Here is a 21,477-nt window from a genome sequence, read left to right as displayed (position 1 = left end):
GTCTCCCGCTCGGTTGCTGGCTTGGGGCAGCACGTCACAGTGAAGGGTCAAGCTGGCCTGGGGGCTGCTGTGCAGGTGTCCCCCGCTGGGCACTGCTGGGCACCGGTGCGGTGACCCCCCTCCCCACCCCTGACCGTCTCTCCCCCGTTCACCCAGGTGGCTTTCCTACCTCCTGCTCTTCATCCTGGACCTGGTCATCTGCCTCGTCGCCTGCCTGGGACTGGCCAGGCGCTCCAGGTGTCTCCTGGTCTCGTGAGTATCCCTGCACGCGGGCTGGACAGCCGGGGGGGGGGGTGACAGTGTCACCGTGAGAGAGAGATGGGGGCCTGGCCAAGCTCTGAGCGTGTGGTGGGGGCAGTGGCCGGAAGCCGCCCTCCGAGCCCCCCTCGGCCGGCAGCGGAGGGAGACGGCAGCCGCTGTTGCAGCATCTGGACACCTGGCAAGGACTGGGCTTTGCCTCCATGTGTCCTACACGTCGCTGGGCCTGGCTGCTGAGCAGCTGAAGGAATGGGGCCCAAGCGTGAGAGCCTCCAGGGTCTCTGATCAAGCCCTCCTCGCAGCCGTGCTCTCACAGCTGTGGCTTTTCGGCCGAGGGACCGATGCTCCAGGCACTGGGCTCCGTACCTCTCGGCCCGCAGTCAGCAGCGGATAATTAGGGACCGCCAGAGTCTTGGGAGCCGTGGGGGGACAGGCTGGTGGCTCAGAGGAAGGTCACTAGAAGGTGGTGGGGTGACGGCCCTCGCGGGGTTCCCACCTGCCAGCCTGCGCCTAGATCCCACTGGCTGTGCCTCTCTCCCAGGACACTGTGCTGTGGGGCGCTGGGCCTGTTCCTCAGCTGGATGTCTCTCGCTGCTGACAGCGCAGCCGCTGTGGTGAGTCGGGTGGGGGTGGGGGTGGGGGCTGGTCCGACCAGGACCATCTGTCTGGGGGCATGTTGAGGTGTCCTGTCCAGAGTCCCCAGGGCAGGACCGGCTTCCGGTCTCTGTTCCTAACCTAGACTCTCAGAACCGAGAGGGCTTGGATCGGCCTCACCAGTCCCCTTGCCCTTCCTACGGGGACAGAGGCCCAGAGAAAGGAAGAGGCTTACGCAAGATCATGAGGTATTTAGGGACAAGGCCAAGATGAGAAGCCTGATTCCTGATCCCTTTCACACCCCATTGGCCCATTCTCAGCCCCGGCTTGTGACGCCAGGCTTGGATGACCAGGTGACTCTGTGCGTGTGAAGAACTAACCCAGTCTAATGGGGACGAGCGGGGTCTCAACCGCAGGCTGGCGAAGCCTCGGGCTCCCGAAGCACCCTCCTGGGCCGCCTTCCCCGGGCATTGGGAACGTGGAACGTGACGCTTAGCTTGTCTCCCGTCCCCTTGCCTCGGACTCGCACACATGGCCTGAAACACAATGGTGTTAATGTTTCTGGATGTGGTACCCCAGAATGTTTTTAAAACACACATATGCAGGGTGGGGAATGCTCCCTGTGTAGCTATGTTTGGTCGCTGAGAGACCTGGTGCTCAGGTGGAGCCACGCCCGGCTCTTGGATTCAGCGGACTCTGGCTCTATGGCTCTCAGCCACGCCGGGTGTCCAAGGATGCAGACACCAGGACACGATGTTCGCTCTTGACGTGGACTCGGTCTGCAAAGAAAGGCCTGTAGGCAGCTCACTGGGATCCCGTGTGAACGGAGAGAGGCCCAAGCTGTGTGTGTGTGTGAGTGTGTGAGTCGGGGGGAGCAGTCAGGATTTACCAGGGGATTTCGGGGAACCCCTGCCTGATTCAGGGGCCACAAAGTCAGCCCATGGCCTGCATCTGTAACACCTTAGCTACCTGGGTGTAAAAAAACGAACGAGGACTCTCCCTGAAGCCTTCTCCCTGAAGTCACACCTTGCCCTGGGACTTGGGGCTGTCCAGTCACTCTAGGCTGGAGCAGTCTGCCTCCACGGGGCCTACCCCGGTGCCGCCTGGCTCCCAGCACCTTCGGGCAGAGTTTTTCCTGGAGGGAGACAGGCTGGGTGTCTCCTCTTTTCTTCCCTCTGCCCACTGCGTGGTGTCCGCTTTGGGTGTGAGGGAGGACTAGCCAGGCATGAGCCTACATCCCAAGGGCTGGGGGCCCCCCAAGATGCAGGGAAGGGCAGGACAGGAGGGCCCAGGTTGTGCCGCAGAGGATCCTGGGGTCACCAGCAGCTGAGCGGGTACCCAGTCCAAGGGAACGGCTGCTGGTCCAAGCCACACGCACAGCTGCCTGGCCGGCCGCCTCTCCTTTGGGAACACATGTGAGCACAGGGAAGCCTGCACGAGGCCAGCTCTCCGGGGGGCACTCCTGCCCCTTGCGCCGCCTCTGCCTTCTGGAAGCAGGGGAAGCCTCCAGCTTGCCACCTTGAGCGGCCCTCGGGGAGCCAGTTTCCTCCCGGAGAGGGCTTCTCCCTCACCCCTGGCTGCAGTGTTCAGAGGGACCAGAGGCCTTTGAATCTCCCAGCTGGGCGCCCTGGGCTGCCAGTACACTGGCGAGGAAGGCCGTTTCCCTAATTGTTGAGTCAGGCCTGTGTGAGAGAGGGCTGTGAGGGAGCTGAATGCGCCTTTGAGAGGGTTGCTGGCCGTGCTGCATTCTAATGGGAAGTGGGGTGAGGACAGGAGGCAGGCGGGAGGCAGGCCGGGTCAGGCTGTTGTAGAAGCTTTTGTGTGGTCCTGCTGTCCCTGCGCTGGGCGGCCTGCTCTCTTTGAGCACTGTGGGGCCCCTTTGAGGACAGACGCTGAGCCCCTCCCAAACCATCCCTTCCAGTCCCGGAAAGAGGACCTCCTCGAAGAAGGCACTCCACCCCTGGGAATCAGCTCCCAGTGGGAGGCTGGGGAGCTGAGCTCTCGGCTTTGGCCACCCTAGCCTGCTGCCCCCGCCCCGCTCGACCGCCCACCCTGAGAGGGTGAGGGGCTGAAGGCAGAGACAAGAGAAAGCACCAGAGAAGAAAGAAGGGGATAGTGGAGGCTGGGGATGGGGGTGGGGGTCATCCAGACACACTGGGACAGCTAGGCAGCTCCCTGCAAATCCAGCCACCAAGGGGGAGGCCGGGCCCACCTGACTGAGTCACGGTGAGGGAGTAGGAGGGTGGCCTCTGGGACCTCCTGCCTGGTCCGTGTCCCCCTTCCTTGCCCCTTCCCAGCTGGGGGGCCCTGGGAAAGTTCTGAAGCCCTCCAGACCTCAGTTTTCTCGAGTGTGAAATGGGGAGAAGCATAGCACTTGCCCCAGAGGGATCGGGTGGGTCGGTGAAGCCCCGGGAGGCATGCAGGAAATGGCCAATGAGCTGTAACCTCATTGTTGGCCAGCATCTATGTTGTTGCCTGAGGGGTGCAGGGGGATGCCTCCAGATTGTCACCGTTCTCCAGCGCTGCCTCCGCTGGGCTGGATCCTGGGCTGGATCCTGGGCGTCTCTGCCTGTGGTCCGTGCCCCCTGCTTCTTCCCCCATCCCCAGCCCTGCTGTGTGAGTGAGGCACAAAGGGGCCTTGGGCTACGTGGACAGGGACAGAGGGTTGAATCCTCACTGCAGGGTCTGAAGGGCCGACCTGACCTGACGGGGGTGGGAGGCCACATCCCCAGGGGAGCCTCTCGGACAGATCCCAAACACTTTGGGACCCAGGCCAAGATGGCGGCCTCCCTCTTCATTTTTCCCAAGGCCTCCCATCAGCCCCGCTCAGGTCTGGCTCCTCCCTCTTCGCCCCTCCAGCGACAGGAGTAGGCCTGCCGGTCCTGTGGCTCTGATTTATGGTAATGAATCAGTCTGGTGGATGTACGGTCGTGATTTGCATAGAGAGCAATTCTCCCAGGGTCCCGAGCATGTGGTCGTGTGTGTGCTTGTGTGTGTGCCTGCATGCGTATACAGAAGTGACTCTGGGGGAGCTCTGAGTCTGGAGGGGGATCTTATTCCCCAGCCCCCCATACACACGTTCTAGACCATAAGCACCGCGATACAGCTCGCCCCTGGATCTCATCCTGGAAAGGCACATGGTATCCAGTAGATGCTAAATAAATACTGACTGACTTGGAATGAATGCATGAAGCTCCAGCGTGGAGCCTGATGCCGCCCCTCCCAAAGGAGGACAGAGCTCCAGCAGTGCAGGGCCCTGGGGAGGGGTCCCCAGCTCAGGGAACCCCTAGAAACAAGTTGGAGCGCCAGAGCTTCCCCCTGGCTGTTCTGAAAGATGGAAGCCCTCCTTTCCCCGGGGGTCCCACTGTACCCCCAGGCTGGACCTGAGAGGGGCCTGGCCCAGGGGATGGGTCCTTGCTCCCACCAATCCCAGGGGGAGGGTTCCTGCTCCCACACAGCCCATAGCCCCTTAACGGTCACTTCTCCAGGCCACACTATGGGGTCCAAGCCCTCTAGCTCATGGTGGCAGAGCCCGGAGTCTGTGTCCCCTAACTCCCAGCCCCCCACTCCTCCCAGTCCTCCATCTTATCCTCAGCAGGACCCATACCCACAGCTCAGAGATGGATTCGGGGCCAACGTAATTCTTTCAATGTTGTTGTTATCGGTTTTTCAGTGTTTTTTTTTTTTAAGATTTTATTTATTTATTTGTCAGAGGGAGGGAGAAAGAACACAGCAGGGGGAGCAGGAGGCGCAGGGAGAAGCAGGCTCCCCACTGAGCAGAGAGCCCGATGCGGGGCTCGATCCCAGGACCCTGAGATCATGACCTGAGCCAGAGGCAGATGCTTAACCCACTGAGCCACCCAGGCATCCCTGACATAATTCTTTAGGAAGAGAGTCCCGGGGATGCTTCATGGATCGGCACCCCAAAGTATGTGGGGCTTGATAACAGCAAGGCCAAAAATAAAACCAAAATGAATGAAGGCCACGGTGCAGTCACACCCCGACACGCCTGGCAGAGGTGCTCGGGCCCTGGGGTCCGTCCCAGAAGCAGCTTTCAGAGACAGAGTACGAGCTGATGCTGCCAGAAGCCTGGCCTCGGTGTTTTTTACGTCCGTGAATTTACGGGGTGGGTAGTGTTTCTCTGTCCGAGTTCAGGCAGCTGGGACACAGGAAGAGTAAGTGACTTGCCCAAACTGACAGAGCTAGGAAGGGAGTGGGACTCAAGCCCAGGGAGGACGGAGCAGAGGAGTCTGAGCGGCTGGGCCTGAGGGCACCGGCTCCAGCAGGGCCCTGGTGTCAGAACTTTCTTCCATCCCTCCCTGTCTCAGGGCACCGGTGACTTCTGCTCCGATCCCGACACCTTCCTCCTGAACATCACCGAGGGCCAGGTCCGCCCAGGTAACGAACCTCGGGGCCTCTGCTGTCCGAGCCGCTCCGGAAACTCAGACCAGGCCCCTGGCTGGCCGGACCTCGCTGCCCTGTCGTTACCGAACCCCTCCCCACCCCCAGCCCCCCGACACTTTCGCTCCAGCTGGACCTCTGTGCCGTTTGTTACAAGGGCCCTCCTTGGGGCGTTCGGGGCCTGGCTGGGCCGCTGAGGGGAGTGAGGGCCTGGTCACTCGTGAGCTCCCGCCTGATCCCCCGTCTTTGCCTTGCAGAAGTGACCCGTTACTACCTCTACTGCGGTCAGAGTGGAAGCAGCCCCTTCCAGCAGGTATCCCACCCTGCCCACCGCCCCCTCTGGACCCGAAGCCCAGCACCTGTAGGTGGCTGGGGGCTTTTCCCTTCGTTGTGAGGCCGGGGCTGCTTGTCCGGGGACCACACTGGGAGTGGCAGGAAGCCCGAGGGGTGCAGGGCGGGGCAGGGATGGGGGCAGGGCTGCTGGGGAGGGGAAGCGGAGCCTCAGGGCAGGGCTGTGGTCTCTCTGGTCTCTCCTGGCCAGGTGCTAACCGTCTCCCAGCGCTCGCTCACCACCATGCAGAGCCAGGTGGCCGGCCTGCTGCAGTTTGCCGTGCCTCTCTTCCCCACGGCCGAGGTAAGGCGGCCCGCCTCCCGCGGCGTCTGTGCTGGGAGCGGGGGCACCCCCGCTGGACCTTGACAGCCCTCCCGCTGCCCGCACCTCCCCGTCCTCAGCCCCGGGGCTTCACGGAGCCGGGCTGAGGAGGGCCCTCCCTGGCCTCTTTGCCCACCCGGCTGCTCGCGGTTTTAGCCACAAGCCCGCCCCTGCCGCTCATTGTCTGCCTCTCTGCGTGTCTGTCTGCTTCAGAAGGACCTGCTGGGAATCCAGCTCCTGCTGAACTCCTCCGAGTCCGGCCTCCACCAGCTGACGGCCATGCTGGATTGCCGAGGGCTGCACAAGGTGCCGGGGCGGGCCCGGGTGGCAGGTGGGACAGGGTACCCTGGCAGGCCACATGTTCTGTTCCCAGAGAGCAGCCAGTAGGGGCCAGGGAAGTGATTGTCGGGGCTCCCTGCAGGCCCCGGCATGGCACAGCAGCTGAACAATAGGAAGGCAGGAGGGGTGTCTGGCTTCTTGATTCTCCCAAGTAGCTAAGACAGGGAAAGTCCGTGAAAGGTACCAAGGGACAGGGATAGGAGGGTTGGATCAGGCTAGCTCTAGAACGTTGGGGGATCCTGACCTGCATAAGGGAGGCCCTTCTCCAGACTCCAGACTCCCGGCCATCTGGTCAGCCCGTCCATCTCCCTGGCTGCGAGTGGACGCTCCCCGCTCCTTGCCGGGGTCACCTCTCCAAAAACTTGGAACGCCAGACAGCCTCGAATGTGAGGAGCGCTCTGGGCATATGTGCATCCCCTCCTCCCCCCAGGCAGTAAGCCAGTGCATGTGGACACTTCTCCCATCCCGTACGGATTTAGCATGAAGGCTCATAGGATGTTCCTGGCTGCCGTGTGAGGCCAAGTGCTCACCCTTGTTTTGTGCCGGTTGTATCCACCATATCATTAGTTGTCCCTGTCAATGTCGTAAAATACATGTTATTTCATGGACAGTTTTATAGGTCAGGAAACTGTGTGTGTGGGTGGATGGATGGATGGATGGATAGATAGGTAGATATCCATAGATCTGTAAAGTAGCTCACGGAAGGTTCCAGAGCCCTCAAGTCGAGAGCTTGGGTTTGGACCCTGGCACTCTGACTAGAGCCGAGAACATGTACCCTCTCCCTCCCAGACACCCACATTGGATCCCTTAGCAAGTTGTAGCATCTAGACTCTCAAACGTATCCTGAATCTGACCACTGCTCTCCTTTCCCCACTTCCACCATGATCCAAGGACCACCCCCCTTCCCTGGGTGACAGCCGTGGCCTCCTGGCTGCCCCCCCTTCTCTTGCCCCCTGAACCTCCCATGACCTTTCATTCACAGCAACAGTGGTGGTGTTTGTAAAAGTTGGTTGGGTCACCTCCCTTCTGTCACACCCCATTACCTTCTGATCAAATGCGAAGTCCTCACGTGCCTGCAAGGCCTAGTGTGACCTGGTCCCATTCCACCCTGTCTCCCGCTGGCCTTTCTTCTCTCCTGAATGTGCCCCTCTTGTCCCCTTCCCTCGTCAGCTTAAGGCACAAGCTGTTCCTTCTCACCTGGTCTAAGACTAAATGTCCCCTGGCTCCTGGCTCCCCAGCCCCGCAGCTGTGTCTGTCTCACTCAGAGCTGACCCTTGCATGCTTGGCACACAGTAGGTGGTTAGCATCTGCTTATGGAGTGAACCCAAGAAGCCCCTTCTTTGGGCCCCAGAGTGTGGGCCCTGCCTGGGCTGTACAGAGTGCTCAGGAGGGGGAAAGATAGACAATTGCAAACACAGGCTTGGGGAGACGGGCTCTCAGAGACCTGCTCAGACCCCAGGCTGTGGCCTGACCTGCTTTCCAGCTACCTGTCCCTCTTCCTCCTCCTATAGGATTACCTGGACGCCCTTAATGGCATCTGCTATGATGGCATCGAAGGCTTGCTGTACCTCGCCCTCTTCTCCCTCCTGGCTGCCCTGGCCTTCTCCACCATGATCTGTGCAGGACCGAGGGCCTGGAAACACTTCACCACGAGGTGGGCTGCCCGGGGCTTCCTGGGGGAACAGGCAAGAAGCTCTGCTCTGAGACGGAGCCCGGAGCTGGTAATCTGGGACGATGGCAGGGGCAGCCTGGCATTCAGCCCCAGCAGGCTGGCTGGATCACTGCAGAAGCTTCCCTGAGAGTCCAGACAGACTCCCAAAAGGAGGCTCCGAGGGGCCAGGGCAGGAGCGAAGCTGAGGATGGTGACAATGTCATACCACAGCCTGGCATCCCTTGCTTGTCCTGTCTTCTTCTGCAGGACATTGTGGTATGAGATGATGAGGGCTCTGGGTGCCGTAGGGGCCCCCCCAGAATACCAAGAGGGATAGGTTGTAGCCCTGTGAGCAGGGCACCTTCGTTCGCATTGAGGAGGTAGAGATGAGATGGTATTACAGTGCATGTGGATAGATCGGACAAAAGGTAGCAGAGAAGGGAGGGTCGGTGTGACGGGGTCAACATGGGGGGCTACCTGGAGGAGGTGGGCATGAAGCTGGGAACTGGTGATCTCTGTACAGGAAGCTGATGCAAACACGTGTAGCCACAGAGTTCTGGCAGCAAAGATTGGGAAGGAAGCCTGGATCCGCCTGCCTCTGAGCCTCGGCCCTCACAGCCGGCTGTGTCCTGTGTGTTATTCTAGGGACAGAGACTACGATGACATCGACAGTGACGACCCGTTCAACCCCCAGGCCCGACGCATGGCAGCTCACAACCCACCCCGGGGGCAGCTCCGCAGCTTCTGCAGCTACAGCAGCGGCCTGGGCAGCCAGACCAGCCTGCAGCCCCCGGCTCAGACCATCTCCAACGCCCCAGTCTCGGAGTACATGTACGTCACGGGCTCCCGGGGCGCCCCCTTCCTGCCCCCGCACATCGCAGCTGGGGCCCCGCCCTCAGGGAGCTAGATCCGAGGACCGCACGTTGAGGTTCAGAGAGCCATGGGGGGAGGAAGGCGTCAGAGGCCCGCAGCGGCCCCCCACTGCTGCCCCAGGGTCCACCCCAGCACTTCTGCCTGAGGAATAGCCCTTGGTAGATACCAAGCCTTTCCCGGCAGACCCTCAGGGCAGATCAGAGGGCCCAGGAGCGGCATCTCTCCGGGCTGTGCTGCTGCTGGCCCCTGGCACCCCGGCCGCTGCTTCTCCCCTGGGCCTCCCTGAGCTCTCCTGCCCACACGCCCTCCGTGGTCCGTTGGCATCCCCCTCCTCGCACGTGCGCACCCATGGGCCCCTCCTGTCCAAACGCGAGCACCCCCGCCCCCATCCCCATGCCTCCCCCTGCTGAGCGCTCCCCTCAACCCCTGCAGGAACCAGGCCATGCTCTTCGGCGGGAACCCACGCTACGAGAACGTGCCCCTCATTGGAAGAGGCTCCCCTCCTCCCACGGTAACCTGGGCCCTCCGGGCAAAATCACAGCTGTGGCCCTTGTGGAGAAATGAGTAAAGATAAGACTTCTGCCAGTCCAGGGAATCCCCCCCACAGAGGTGGGAAAAAACAGAAGAGTTTAGTTCCTGCACCGGATGGCCATGCAGGTCACAGACAGGCCGCTAAAGACATTGCAGAGAGAGAAAGCTCACCCCCATGTGGCCAGACAGCTCACCCCAGGGCACGCCTGTCCCCAAGCAAGACTCCACAGCACCTTTGTGCACCAGGCCGTCCTAAGTATGTGCTAATTAGGGTGGCCGTCAGTGTCCCTAATTGCCACAGCAATAGACGGTCCTCCTTAATGCTTACCTTCCAGTGAGATGCCTCCCAGACCCTAAGAAAACATTCCTGGATTGTAAAGCTGGCAAGAGCCCAATTTAGCCTTTAAAAAGGTTTATATACATCTCAGAGGGACCAAGAAGTCATTTACAGTGATAAGTTTGCTAAATAAAATAATCTAGAAGAGAGAGAACTAATCTAAGAAGAGAGAGCGTCCCTTTTTTGCTCCGGGGATATTGTTGGGTCTTTGCCCTGGGCTGCGGCTAGAGCCCCCGTGGTGGCTGGGACACCAGCCTTCCTCCAGCCCCTCAGCTCTGCTGTTGGTAGGGACATCCCCACGCCCACGCCCACACCCACGTCCAGCCAAGGAACCGAGTCACTGCTTGGGGCAGGAGCCGGTGGCATGAGGGGGTCACGTTCGAGAGAAAAGGCTCTGTCCTCTCCCAAAGGACATGACTACCAGTAGAGACAGTAGACTTTGGGGTTCAAGGGCACAGACTCCCATGCCAAATGCCTGGGTTCACACCCAGATCTTGGCTTAAGACCTCTATGACCTTGGACAAGCACTTCTTCTCTGTGTGCCTCAGTTTTCCCGCCCGTGGAGTGGGGATGGTAACGGGGCACACTTCAGGGTGGTGGCGAGCATTGGAATCTCGGTCACTATAAATGGGGGAGGAGGGCCTGCAGGTGCTCTAAGAGGAGCTCCTGACTGTATCTTTCACCACCTTCCCCACAAGCTGTGGGATTTATAGGAAATGGGTGTTAGGGGGAGTGGAAAACAAGGTCGAAGTCTGCAATGGGGGTGGGTACCCAAGAGAGTCCTGCAGCCAGGTGTCTATCAGAGAGGGACAAGGCATTTGAATTCAGGGGGTCTGGGAGGGCCGTCCTGCTGCCAAACTAGAAGCACTGGACTCTGGGACACGGGGCTGCCGACATGTGCCTGGATCCCGAGAACCAGGCAGGCATATCCGGTGAAGCAGCCCCAAACACTTGGGAAAGAGGAGGACACCTAGCGTCTGTCTCCGGCAAGTGTGCAACCTGTCGCTGGGGGAGGAGGAGGCCCAGGAAAGTGGCTCCTGCAATAAGGGCTTTTGGGAGGAGGGAGGAGGTGTCCCTGCTGCACTGTGCGGTCGCAGGTGGTCCCGTGCTGCAGGTAGCATTTCGGCCACACCTTTGAGCAGGGTTCTCACACAAAGGCACTTTTGCCCGCAGGTGACACTTGGCTGTCTGTAGGCATTTTTGGTTGTCACAGTCCATGGGCAGGTGGTACGGGCGTGTAGTGGGCGAGGGACGGGGCGCTGCTCAGCATTGTAGGGCACACAGGATAGCCAGAGCACAAAGAATGATCCAGCCCCAAATGTCCCCAGCACCGTGGTTGAGAGACCCTGCTCTGACCGGTCCCCCATCTTTTCCAGCACGACCCCATCTTGCTCTTTGTGCCCAGGGCACCCCACATGCTGTCTTTTTATGCACAGCCCTAGACCCAGGCATAGCCCTTGCTTCCTGAGGTCCTCAGGAAGGGATGAGGGGGCCGGTCGGAGCCCACAGTTCCGAGTAGGCACCTCTTAAATCCCAGCCTGGCTTTCTCCACCTGGAAGCCTCCTGGGTTCGTTTTCCTCCCGGCAGCTGCTGTAGACCCAGGAATACAGGGTGATTGTAATAATCATCTGAGCAAAACATCACTGGGGGGAGATCTGTGAGTAATGAATGACTCTATGCATCGTGATGCCAAATAAAAATGATTTTTGGATTACCTTCTGTTTGGAAAGATCCAGGCCACTCTCCCTGCCGTTCCTGGAGATCAACAAGAACTGGCCTTATTTTCGAGGCTGGAGGACAGAGGTCACTTTTCTCCCTAGAGTCACCTGCCTGGGGACTCTCACTGCTTTGGGGGAATTGGTGGCCCTACTGGCCCCAGGGCGGACCTCTCCCCCACCTCCTGCCATGCAAGGGGCTCGAAGAGGCATCAGCGGATGCTGCTGACCAAGGAACCCCCAGCATGAGAATGTGGACATCCACCCCAGTGGACAGCATGGCCGTCCGCCCCCTGCCCTCCCCCTGCACCTGCTCTGTACTGGGCAAGCGTGACGTTTGGTTGGATCCCTTCCTCTTCCAGCCCCATCTCTGGGACCAATGGGGATTTCGTTCTGGGGAATGATGGCAAACCAGGCAGTCAGAATGGACAGCCTGTTCCATTGGCTGGAAACGTGCCTTCCCCCAGCTCTCCCTTTGAGGAACCCCTCGTGTCCTCTCAGGCACTGTGTCCTAGACTGGACGGACAAAAGTGAGCCAGGCAACTGTTTAAAATACCGATGCTAGGACTTCACTCCAGACTCACTGGAGCAGACAATCCCAGGAAGGCGCCTGGAAAGTTCTGAGTGTTATCAAGCAGCCAGTGGAGCCTCAAGGAAGTTTGGGCAATAGTGCTTCAAGGAGATGCTTACCCTGGGGTGTGCACCAGAATCACCCGGAGGCCTTGTTGCAACCCAGGCTCCTGCTGTACCCCACTCCCCGCATCTGACTCGGGAAATATGGGCTGGGGCCCCGTCAAGCTGAGGCTGCAGGTCTGGGAAGCTCCGCGGAGAACCTCGGGTCTGGGTCTGGGTCTGGCATAGGCTTCCTCTCCCTCCACACTATTGATGGGCTTGGTCCATCTGGAGGACAGGGCTGTCCTGGGCACTGTGGGATGTCTACCTGCATCCCTGGCCTCTACCTTTTTGATACCAATTAAGTCTCCCTCTTCCCCAGTTGGGATAGACAAAAATGTCTTCAGACATTGCCAGGTATCACCCCTGCTTACCAACCACTGGGTTAAAGGGCTTCTGCCAGCTGGGAGCGTGTGCTCCCCTCTCTGCTGTGAACAGCCTGGACCTGAACCCACAAAACTTCCCTGGGCCAGGAGATACTCAGGGCCCTTCCTGCTGGACTAACCCTGCTACTCCGAGTCAGCAGACCCAAAGCATCTGGAGCCCGTTCGAAATGCAGAAGCAGAGACGCCTGGGTGGCTCAGTGGGTTAAGCGCTTGCCTTCGGCTCAGGTCATGATCCCAGGGTGCCGGGATCGAGCTCTGCACCAGGCTCCAGGGAGCCTGTTTCCCCCCCACTTGCACTGTCCATCAAATAAATACAATCTTTAAAAAAAAGAAATGCAGAAGCAGGGCCTGGGATGTGAGATGAGGTAATGTGGGGAGCCCTATCTCCCCGCTTCGGAGCAGCAGCTAGCTAACACCTGTTGAGAACTTTCCATTAGGTCACTGATTCTCTGACTTGGCTGCATTTGGGAGAGCTTTAAAAAAAAAAATGCTGGTGGCACTTTAAAATGCTGAGTTTTATGTGATGTGGGTTTACCTCAATAAAAAAAAATCACTGGTTGGTAGGGCCCGGGCATCAGGATGTTTTTTTAGACGCAGCCAAGTTTGTAACACACAGCCAAGCGTGAGAACCGCTGTGCGACGGGTCTCGCCTGTCTGATGGTCTCCATCCTCCCACGGGAACTGCTGAGGGCTTTCGGGTCCCTCTGCTGGCCGGGGAAACTGAGGCTCGCAGCGGTCGGAGAGCCTTAGCCAAGGTCATGGGATGGATAAGCTGCATAACTGGGATTTGAACGTGGGTCTCTGATTCTAGGGGCCTGTTCCCCTCAGCCTGTTCACTAGGCAGGCTTCCCAGTGCACTGGTGCACCCTGACACTGTCCCATGCCCTGGAGTGGCTGTGGCTGTCATAGCAGGGGGAGGGTGGCTGATCTGTGTGTGCGCCTTGCATTTAAGGCTGGGACCCCCATGTCCTTGGTGATCCCGGGACTGGAGGCATCACCAACAATGAAGCCTGCCTGAGCCACTCTAGTGTCCCCCCAAAATGCCTATGACAAAGATTGGCTCCTGCTCTGGCTCCCCAAGAAGTGCCCGCACCTTTGCGAGCGCAGTGTCTGCTCTGAATGTACCGTGTGACCCTGTTCTGACCGTGCCCCTCCCCCTCTCTCCCACAGTATTCTCCCAGCATGAGGGCCACCTACCTGTCCGTGGCGGACGAGCACCTGAGACACTACGGCAATGACTTTCCAGCCTAACGCACTTTTCTGCAGAGGTTCCTGCCTCCTTCATCCGTTCTGGTTTTTAACAAATCCCGGCACAAGCTGTGTTTCTTTAATAGAAACCAAAGGCATCTGGAGGCCGGGGGCAGGACCGCGGGATGGGCAGGCTGCCCCCGCGCATCAGCGATTCAGGGAGAATCCACCTGAGCTCGGCTGAGATGCCTGACCCAAGGCCCCGGCAGAGAGAAGACCCATGACCCCGGGCCGGCCTCTCCCTCTTCTGCCCTCCTGTCCACGCAGGCCATGCCCCCCGGGGTGCTTGGCCGTTCCGAGGGTGTTGGAGAGCCGTGCAGGGGATGGGCCCAGGGCTGGGGGGTGGCCACAGCCGCATCCCCGGCAGGCTTTCCGCAGGGAGACCCCTTGGGAAGGTGAGTGACAGTTGCCACAGCCCACCCACCTTCTCTTCTGCCGCCCTCCACTGCCTCTCCTCCATTCCAGAATCGATGCTGTGAGTTGGTTCACTACGGATAGGGACAGTCTCAGGCATTAATAGACACTTTGAAAGTGACACTAACTCTTCCCCCCACCCCAAGTGTTTTAAATATTGTGATGATCCAAAGAATTGAAACTCCTAGCACATCCAGTTTTTACAAGAGGTCTGGGGCGCGTTCCTTCCCCCTGGGTTGAATACCATTCTTTGTCAGGTGTTGCTGGCATCAGTTCTTTGAGGGTCTGGAGGAAGGGAGGATTTTTAAAGTCCTGGTCCCTGAGACCTGCTGTCCCAAGCTGAGGCTTGATGGGGAGGTGGGTTCATCCCATTCAAGGAGGGAGGCCCTTTAAGACCCAAAAGAAGCTAAGAGGGACCCCCGCACGCACCCCCCTGTTCTGGGGACTGCCCAGGTGAACTGCCCCTCCCTTTGGTCTTCAAGCAGTTCTGTCTTAAAGGTTTTAGCAAGGTGGGATGGTCGTGTCTTGACCTGAGGCAGGCCTCTTCCCCTCCCCCAACCCTGTAGCCAGCCTGTTGTCTGGGGCCCGGATAAGCTGTACCTGCTCCGTGAGGAGGCGTTTGTTGGCCAGGAGGAAATAATGACCCGCCGTCCTGCCTGCTGAGGGTCCAGGGTTAGGGTCTCTGGTGCTTCTCATCTCCTGTCAACTCAGCGCACAACACTGATGCCCCCACCGCCTTGCACACCCAGAGCCAGGGACACGGGGTGACCCTGCTGGGGACAAGGGTTCCACTTCCGTTTTTGAAGACCTCCTTTCCCATCAGAATGCTGACAGCAGTGGCTCCCAGCGCCCAGCCAAGCCTCTGTGACCCAACAGGGCCCAGGACCGCCTGGACTCTTACCTCACCTGCGCTAACCTAGAAATACCTTGTACCATAAATGTGTCCGCGTATGACCCCATCGCATGCAGATAGGAAGCCCGCAACGCCACGACGTTGCTTCTTAACATTTTGTTGCTGGCGACCGTAGAGTTGTTTTTAATGCATGTAAACTAAACTAGACTCCTTCGGTGGTTCCTGAAGGACCAGGTGGGCTTGCCTCCGCTTGATACGTGTGTGCCCTCGCCTGGGGAGAAATAAACCACTTGTACTAAAACGTGCGCTCCATCTAACTTCCTCCACGGCGGCGATAATGAGGGTGCCGCATGCTCCCCGCCGGTGGGGTCACGGGCCAGAGGGCTTCTCCGCAGATCTTGGTGATCTCAGGGTAGGGACTAAAAGATGGGACTTGGAGCAAGTGGCAGAGCCCAGGTGTCTAACCCAGAGCCCAGGCCAGGTGCCCCTGGACAGTTAGATGGGGTTGGGGCCACGGTCACATGGCTGGCTACATCCCCCAGCTGCTGGCTCCCTAGCTTTGCTCTCTGTACCTGAACTCTGTCTCCATGGGGTGCCTCTCTGGGCAGGGGCACCTGAGATGCTCTGCACCCTTCGTGAAGGGCAGACTCCAACTCTGTGCTTGTGGCTCAACGCCCTGTTAGCGACTCTGTGGCTGCCACAGTCTCGGCTCCTGGAATTGACTGCATTTCGAGGAACTTCCTGGAGGGAGCAGCTGATGCGTCCTTTGGGAGCACTTGAGGCGTGACCCAGAGGACTGTGCACAGCGGAACATGCTGGGCTCAGAACTGCTCATCCCTCAAAGCTGAGCATCGGAACTGGGGCGTTTCTGAAGTAGGGATGTTCCCCCACCCCATCTAGTAGGACAGGTGCCTTCCTCCCTCGTCTCGGGCTGGGAGCCATGGAGAAACCAATCTGGTTTTTTCTTGTAGATTTATCTGTTTAGGGCGCCTGGCTGGCTCAGTTGGTTAAGCTACTGCCTTTGGCTCAGGTCATGGTCCCAGAGTCCCGGGATCGAGTCCCGCATCGGGCTCCCAGCTCCATGGGGAGTCTGCTTCTCCCTCTGACCTTCTCCCCTCTCATGCTCTCTCTTACTCTCTCTCTCAAGTAAATAAAGAAAATCTTAAAACAAAACAAAACAAAAGGATGTCTTTATTTATTTTAGAGGGGAAAAGGAGAGAGAATCTTAGACAGACTCCCTGCTGAGCAGAGAGCCTGACGTGGGACTTGATCCTATGACCCCAGCCAAAATGAACAGCCAGACAGATGGACACCTGAGCCACCCAGGTGCCTTCCGTAACCCTGCCCAATCTTATCTGTTCAAAGGTAACTGCAGTTCAGTACTCAACTTTGGGGGCATTCATAGTCTCTGGGATCCACAGAGAAGACCTGAGCGGCAGGTGGGCCCTGCAGGAAGCAGGAAGCAGGCCACGTGAGAGCACGCACAAGCTCAAGGGCAGTTTGGCTCCCCACGTATGTCATTCTGCGACCTACATTTCTGTCCTGGGAGCCACAATCTCTCACCCAAGGAAGGAAGTGGGGGGAATAAGCCTGTCTGCCAAGCAGGCAGACATCCACCTGTTGGCTTTACTGTTTCTAAACCTCTCCGAACAGCCCCAACCCCAGACCCAGGAACCTGCTCCCAGAGGGGAAGTAGTGAACTCCACCAGGCCCCCATCTGGAAGCAGCAGAGCTCCTGCCAGGAACAAGGGTGTGTGTTTGAGGCTGTCATTTGGGGCTCCCTCAGCCACGGGGGGCAGTGACAGAGTGATCCCCGCTCCAAAGCTGGACCATCTCCAGTCTTCCTAAACAAGGCTGTGCGGTGCATTTTTTCTCTTCCAGAGCTTCACAGTCTCATATTTCCAAGCTGCAGGGGCAATATCCCTGCCTCTTGGCTATAAACTGCTGACGCAGCAACACTCGAGGCACCTTGTGTCCCCACGACAGATAATACCCAGACCGGGAGCATTTCCTTTCTTCTCCCTTTCAGATTTCTATTTTCCCCTTCAAAAGTGCATCGATGGCTTAGCACAGGGGGCCAGCAAACAGCCACCACCTGTGAGCCCCATCTGACCTGCTGCCTCAATAGCCAATGAGTATAGATTCTATATTAGAAAATAATAATAAGGGCGCCTGAGTGGCTCAGTGGGTTAAAGCCTCTGCCTTCGGCTCAGGTCATGATCCCAGGGTCCTGGGATCGAGCCCCACATCGGGCTCTCTGCTCAGCGGGGAGCCTGCTTCCTCCCTCTCTCTCTGCCTGCCTCTCTGCCTACTTGTGATCTCTGTCAAATAAATAAATAAATAAAATCTTAAAAAAAATAATAAAATATTTGCAACAGATTTTGACAGTAGAGAAGACTAACTCTGAACCTCAGTAAAACCAATTGTTGTCCCCCATCCAAAGAATTCCATCCCTCTCATTAATAGACCCGTATGACAGAAAAATTCAACTCGATATAATATTTTTAATTTTGTTAATCAAATGTGTGGGAATAGTTTTCTCCCTTATCATGGAAGCAGCCACGTCTTTGATTTTCTTCTCAACCTGCAGCCTAAAATATTTACTAATTTTTTAATGATTTTATTTATTTATTTGACAGAGAGATAGAGACAAGCAGGGGGAGCAGCAGAGGGAGAGGGAGAAGCAGGATCCCCACTGAGCAGGGACCCCCCCCCATATGGGACTTGATCCCAGGACCCCGGGATCATGATCTGAGCTGAAGGCAGATGTTTAACCGACTGAGCCACGCAGGCACCCTACTATTTCTTATAGTAGTGTGTAGTTTGCTGGCCCCTGGCCTAGCACATCACCGTCTCTAAATTCTGGGGCTATGGGAGCATCTAAGGCAGTTGTGGCCCTTGACTTCATGGAGTTTACAAATAGACAAGGCTTCCTGGGTTCATAGATGGTGCCTCTTCGCTGTGTTCTCACATAGTGGAAGGGGCTAGGGAGTTCTGTGGGGTCTCTTTTGTAAGAGCACTAATCCCACTCATGACAGCTCCATCCTCATGACTAATCACCTCCCAAAGGCCCCACCTCTGCACACTATCAACGTTGAGCATTAGGATATCAACATATAAATTTGAGGAGGGTATAAACATTCCAATAGGAGCAGGGGTATGTGGGAGCTCTTTGTACCATCTTTACAACTTGTCTGTAAATCAAAACTAACAGTGAACAATCTGAAAAGGAAATTTAAAAAATAATTATATTTATAATCAAATCTAAAAAAAAAAAACTCCTTAGGAGTTAATCAAAGAAATGAAAGTCTTATACAATGAAATCTACAAAACACTGCTGAAAGAACTGAGAGAAATAGATACATGGAAAGATATCCATGTTCATGGATTGGAAGACTTAATATCATTAAGGTGTCAGTACTACCCAACGTGATCTACAGATTGAACGCAACCCCTATTGAAAAATAACATTTTTTGCAGTATAAACAGAAAAACCAATCCTAACATCTGTATGGAATCTCCTCGAGCCCAAAATAGGCAAAAGAATCTTGAAAAAGAAAAACACACCTGGCAGACTCACACTTCCGGTTTCAAAACTTACTACAAAGCCATAATAATTAAAAGAGTAATGTTGGCATGATGTCAAGACACGAGTCCGATGGAGTAAAACAGAGTCCCAAAATAAACCTTCACATACGTGGTCAAATGATTTTCAACAATGGGGTCAGGACCATTCAATGGGGAAAAGGCAGTCTTTTTCTTTTCTTTTTTTTTTTTTAAGATTTTATTTATTTATTTAACAGAGATCACAAGTAGGCAGAGAGGCAGGCAGAGAAAGAGGAAGGGAAACAGGCTCCCTGCTGAGCAGAGAGCCTGATGTGGGGCCTGATCCCAGGACCCCGGGATCCTGACCTGATCCGAAGGCAGCGGCTTTAACCCACTGAGCTGCCCAGGCGCCCCGAAAGGGCAGTCTTTTCAACAAATGGCACTGGAAAAACTGGACATCCACATGGAAATTATGTTGGTCCCTTACCTAACGCAAATACAAAAATTAACTCGAAATGGGCAAAGACCTTAATGTAGGACCTAAAGCTATGAAACCCTTAGAAGAAAGCATGGAGTAAAAACTTCATAACATGGGATTTGGCCCTGATTTCTGGAGCATGACCCCAATGGTACAGACAATGAAAGAAAAAGTAGACAAGTTGGATTCACAAAAATTTAAACTGGGGACACCAAAAGACACTATCGACAGAGCAAAAAGACAATTCACAAAACTGGAGACAATATTTGCAAATCATGTATCTGATAAGGAATTAATATCCAGAATCGATAGAGAACTCAACCACAAAATAAAACTTGATTCAAAACTGGACCAAGGCCTTGAGTGGACATGTTTCCAAAGAAGACATACAGGTGGCCAACAAGCACAAGATGTTCACCATCACTCTTTGCTGGGGAAATGCAAATCAAAGCTATGGTGAATTGAAATGTGGCTTCACACCCATTAAGAGAGACACTATCCCAGGGGCACCTGGGTGGCTCAGTGGGTTAAAGCCTCTGCCTTCAGCTCAGGTCATGATCCCAGGGTCCTGGGATCGAGCCCCACATCAGGCTCTCTGCTCGGCAGGGAGCCTGCTTCCTCCCTCTCTCTCTGCCTGCCTCTCTGCCTACTTGTGAGCTCTCTCTCTCTCTGTCAAATAAATAAATAAAATCTTGAAAAAAAAAAAAAAAAAGAGAGAGAGCCACTATCCCAAAACAGGAAAGAACAAGTGCTGGAAAGGATGTGGAGAAATCGGAACCCTTGTGCTCTATCAGTAGGGATGTAAAATGGGGCAGCTGCTATAGAAAGCAGTATGGTGGCTCTTCAAAACATTAAAACTCAAGAAATTCTATTAAATCAATAGAATGACCGTAGAACCCAGCAATTCTACTTCCCAAAAGAATCGAAAGCCAGTCTCAAAGAGATGTTTGTACATTCACGTTCCCAGCACCATTATTCATAGTCGTAAAAAGTGGCAGCAATCCTAGTGTCCATTAGTGGATGAATGGATAAACAAAAATGTCATCGTACAGGCAATGGAATATTGTTCAGTCTTAAAAAGGAAGAAAATTCTGACACAGGCTGCCCCATGGATGAACCTGGAAGACATTATGCTAAGTGGAATAAGCCAATCACAAAAAGATAATGTGCGATTCTCCTTATATGAGGTGCTAAGAGTAGTCAAAATCATAGAGGCAGAAAGGAGGATTATGAGCACCAGGAGCTGGGGGAGGGGAAATGAGAATTAGGGTTTAATGGGTATAGAGTTTCAGTTATGCAAGATGGAAGAGTTCTGGAGATAGATGGTCGTGATGGCCGCACAGCAGTGTGAGTGTACCTTGGGCCTCTGAACTGCATTCTTAAATATGGTTAAGATGATCCACTTTGTGTTATGTGTATTTTACCGCAATAGAAAAAAAAATTGGAAGAAGAATTGTGGGGGGTGGACAGCAGTGCAGTGGATCCTGGACTGGCCTGGGGGTGGCCAGGGCGGGGACTGCTCTCAGCAAAGAATCTCAGTAGCCAGTTCCCCTGGGATTGGACAGAGATCAGAGAGATACTGAAAATTGTTTTTATCCGGATGCCTGGGCATACTCCTAATTATATGACCTCATGCTGGCTTCCCAGGGCAGCTGAGATGGGCCTGCCCAAGGGTGATGGCTGTTTTGCCAGAGAACAGAGCTTTCCAAGGCCATTGCAAGCATGCAGGTCTTCTGAGTGCAGGTGGGGGTGGGGAACCTGTAGCGTATCATTGCAATAAAATGAGAAAGTTAAGTGGAGAATTCCTTCAACTTTTCCCATTTCCCTGTTCTTCCCTACTCACTACCCTACTTCCCCACCCGGGGATTCATGTGTGTGTGCAGGGGCTTAGCCTTCCAGGGCTCAGGGAAGGGGGAGGAGGATGTGTGTGTTCCCAGTCCCAACCAGCCAGTTCTCCACTGGGGAGCTGATCTGTTTCTTCTGGACGCTTTGTTTGGGTCTAATTTGCCTCTGACTGTACAGAGCCAGTTCAGTGGGGCTTGCAGACCTTCCTGCCCCCCGCCCCCCTCACCACCCTCAGCACCCACCCCAGAGAGCCCTTTACCTGGAGGCACTGGTGGGAGCAGGAGCCAAGTGGGGGGTGGAGAGGTGTTGGTGGCTGTCATTTTGGGGCTTGTTAGTATGGTTGGGCAAAGTGCCATCTTGGGAATTTTGTTGCACCTGCCCAGTTAAAGGCAGATGGGTAGAAGGGAAGATGCATTTGTGGAGAAGTTGGGGAACCAGAGTGGGGGAATGTTTGCTTTCTTCCTGTAATTTCACAGCCCCCAAAAGCCACAGGAAGCGCTCCAGGTGCCTTAGCCTGCCTCTGGGGACACCCCCCACACACACACCAAACTGGCCTCAGCTGACCTTTGCCAATTCCTCTCTCATCTTCTCCCCCACAGGGACTGTCACATCCTGCCACCATGATGCATCCCCCCTCCCCAAAACGTCTTTTTCTCCCCTCCCTCGCACACGCCAGGCCCTCCC

The 21,477-nt window shown here is 56.1% G+C and overlaps 1 protein-coding gene across 1 annotated transcript in view; it reads left to right on the top strand.

Annotated features, from left to right (window-relative positions):
* Nucleotides 1–13,914, top strand: part of TTYH2 (tweety family member 2) — a 35,359-nt gene extending 21,445 nt beyond the window's left edge. The window contains exons 5-14 of the mRNA XM_032870711.1: nt 157–252; nt 800–872; nt 5,181–5,250; nt 5,511–5,566; nt 5,795–5,887; nt 6,119–6,211; nt 7,756–7,898; nt 8,541–8,726; nt 9,201–9,279; nt 13,580–13,914. Of these exons, the coding sequence (XP_032726602.1) occupies nt 157–252; nt 800–872; nt 5,181–5,250; nt 5,511–5,566; nt 5,795–5,887; nt 6,119–6,211; nt 7,756–7,898; nt 8,541–8,726; nt 9,201–9,279; nt 13,580–13,660 (970 nt within the window). The 3' untranslated portion in view covers nt 13,661–13,914. The remainder of the gene's footprint in view (nt 1–156; nt 253–799; nt 873–5,180; nt 5,251–5,510; nt 5,567–5,794; nt 5,888–6,118; nt 6,212–7,755; nt 7,899–8,540; nt 8,727–9,200; nt 9,280–13,579) is intronic.
* The last annotated feature ends 7,563 nt before the right edge of the window (nt 13,915–21,477 follow it).

This window comes from Lontra canadensis, unplaced genomic scaffold (genome assembly GCF_010015895.1).
Source record: "Lontra canadensis isolate GAN:19392208 unplaced genomic scaffold, GSC_riverotter_1.0 scaffold41, whole genome shotgun sequence".
In the NCBI taxonomy this organism is placed as follows: domain Eukaryota; kingdom Metazoa; phylum Chordata; class Mammalia; order Carnivora; family Mustelidae; genus Lontra; species Lontra canadensis.
This window is presented reverse-complemented; position numbering and strand designations above follow the sequence as displayed.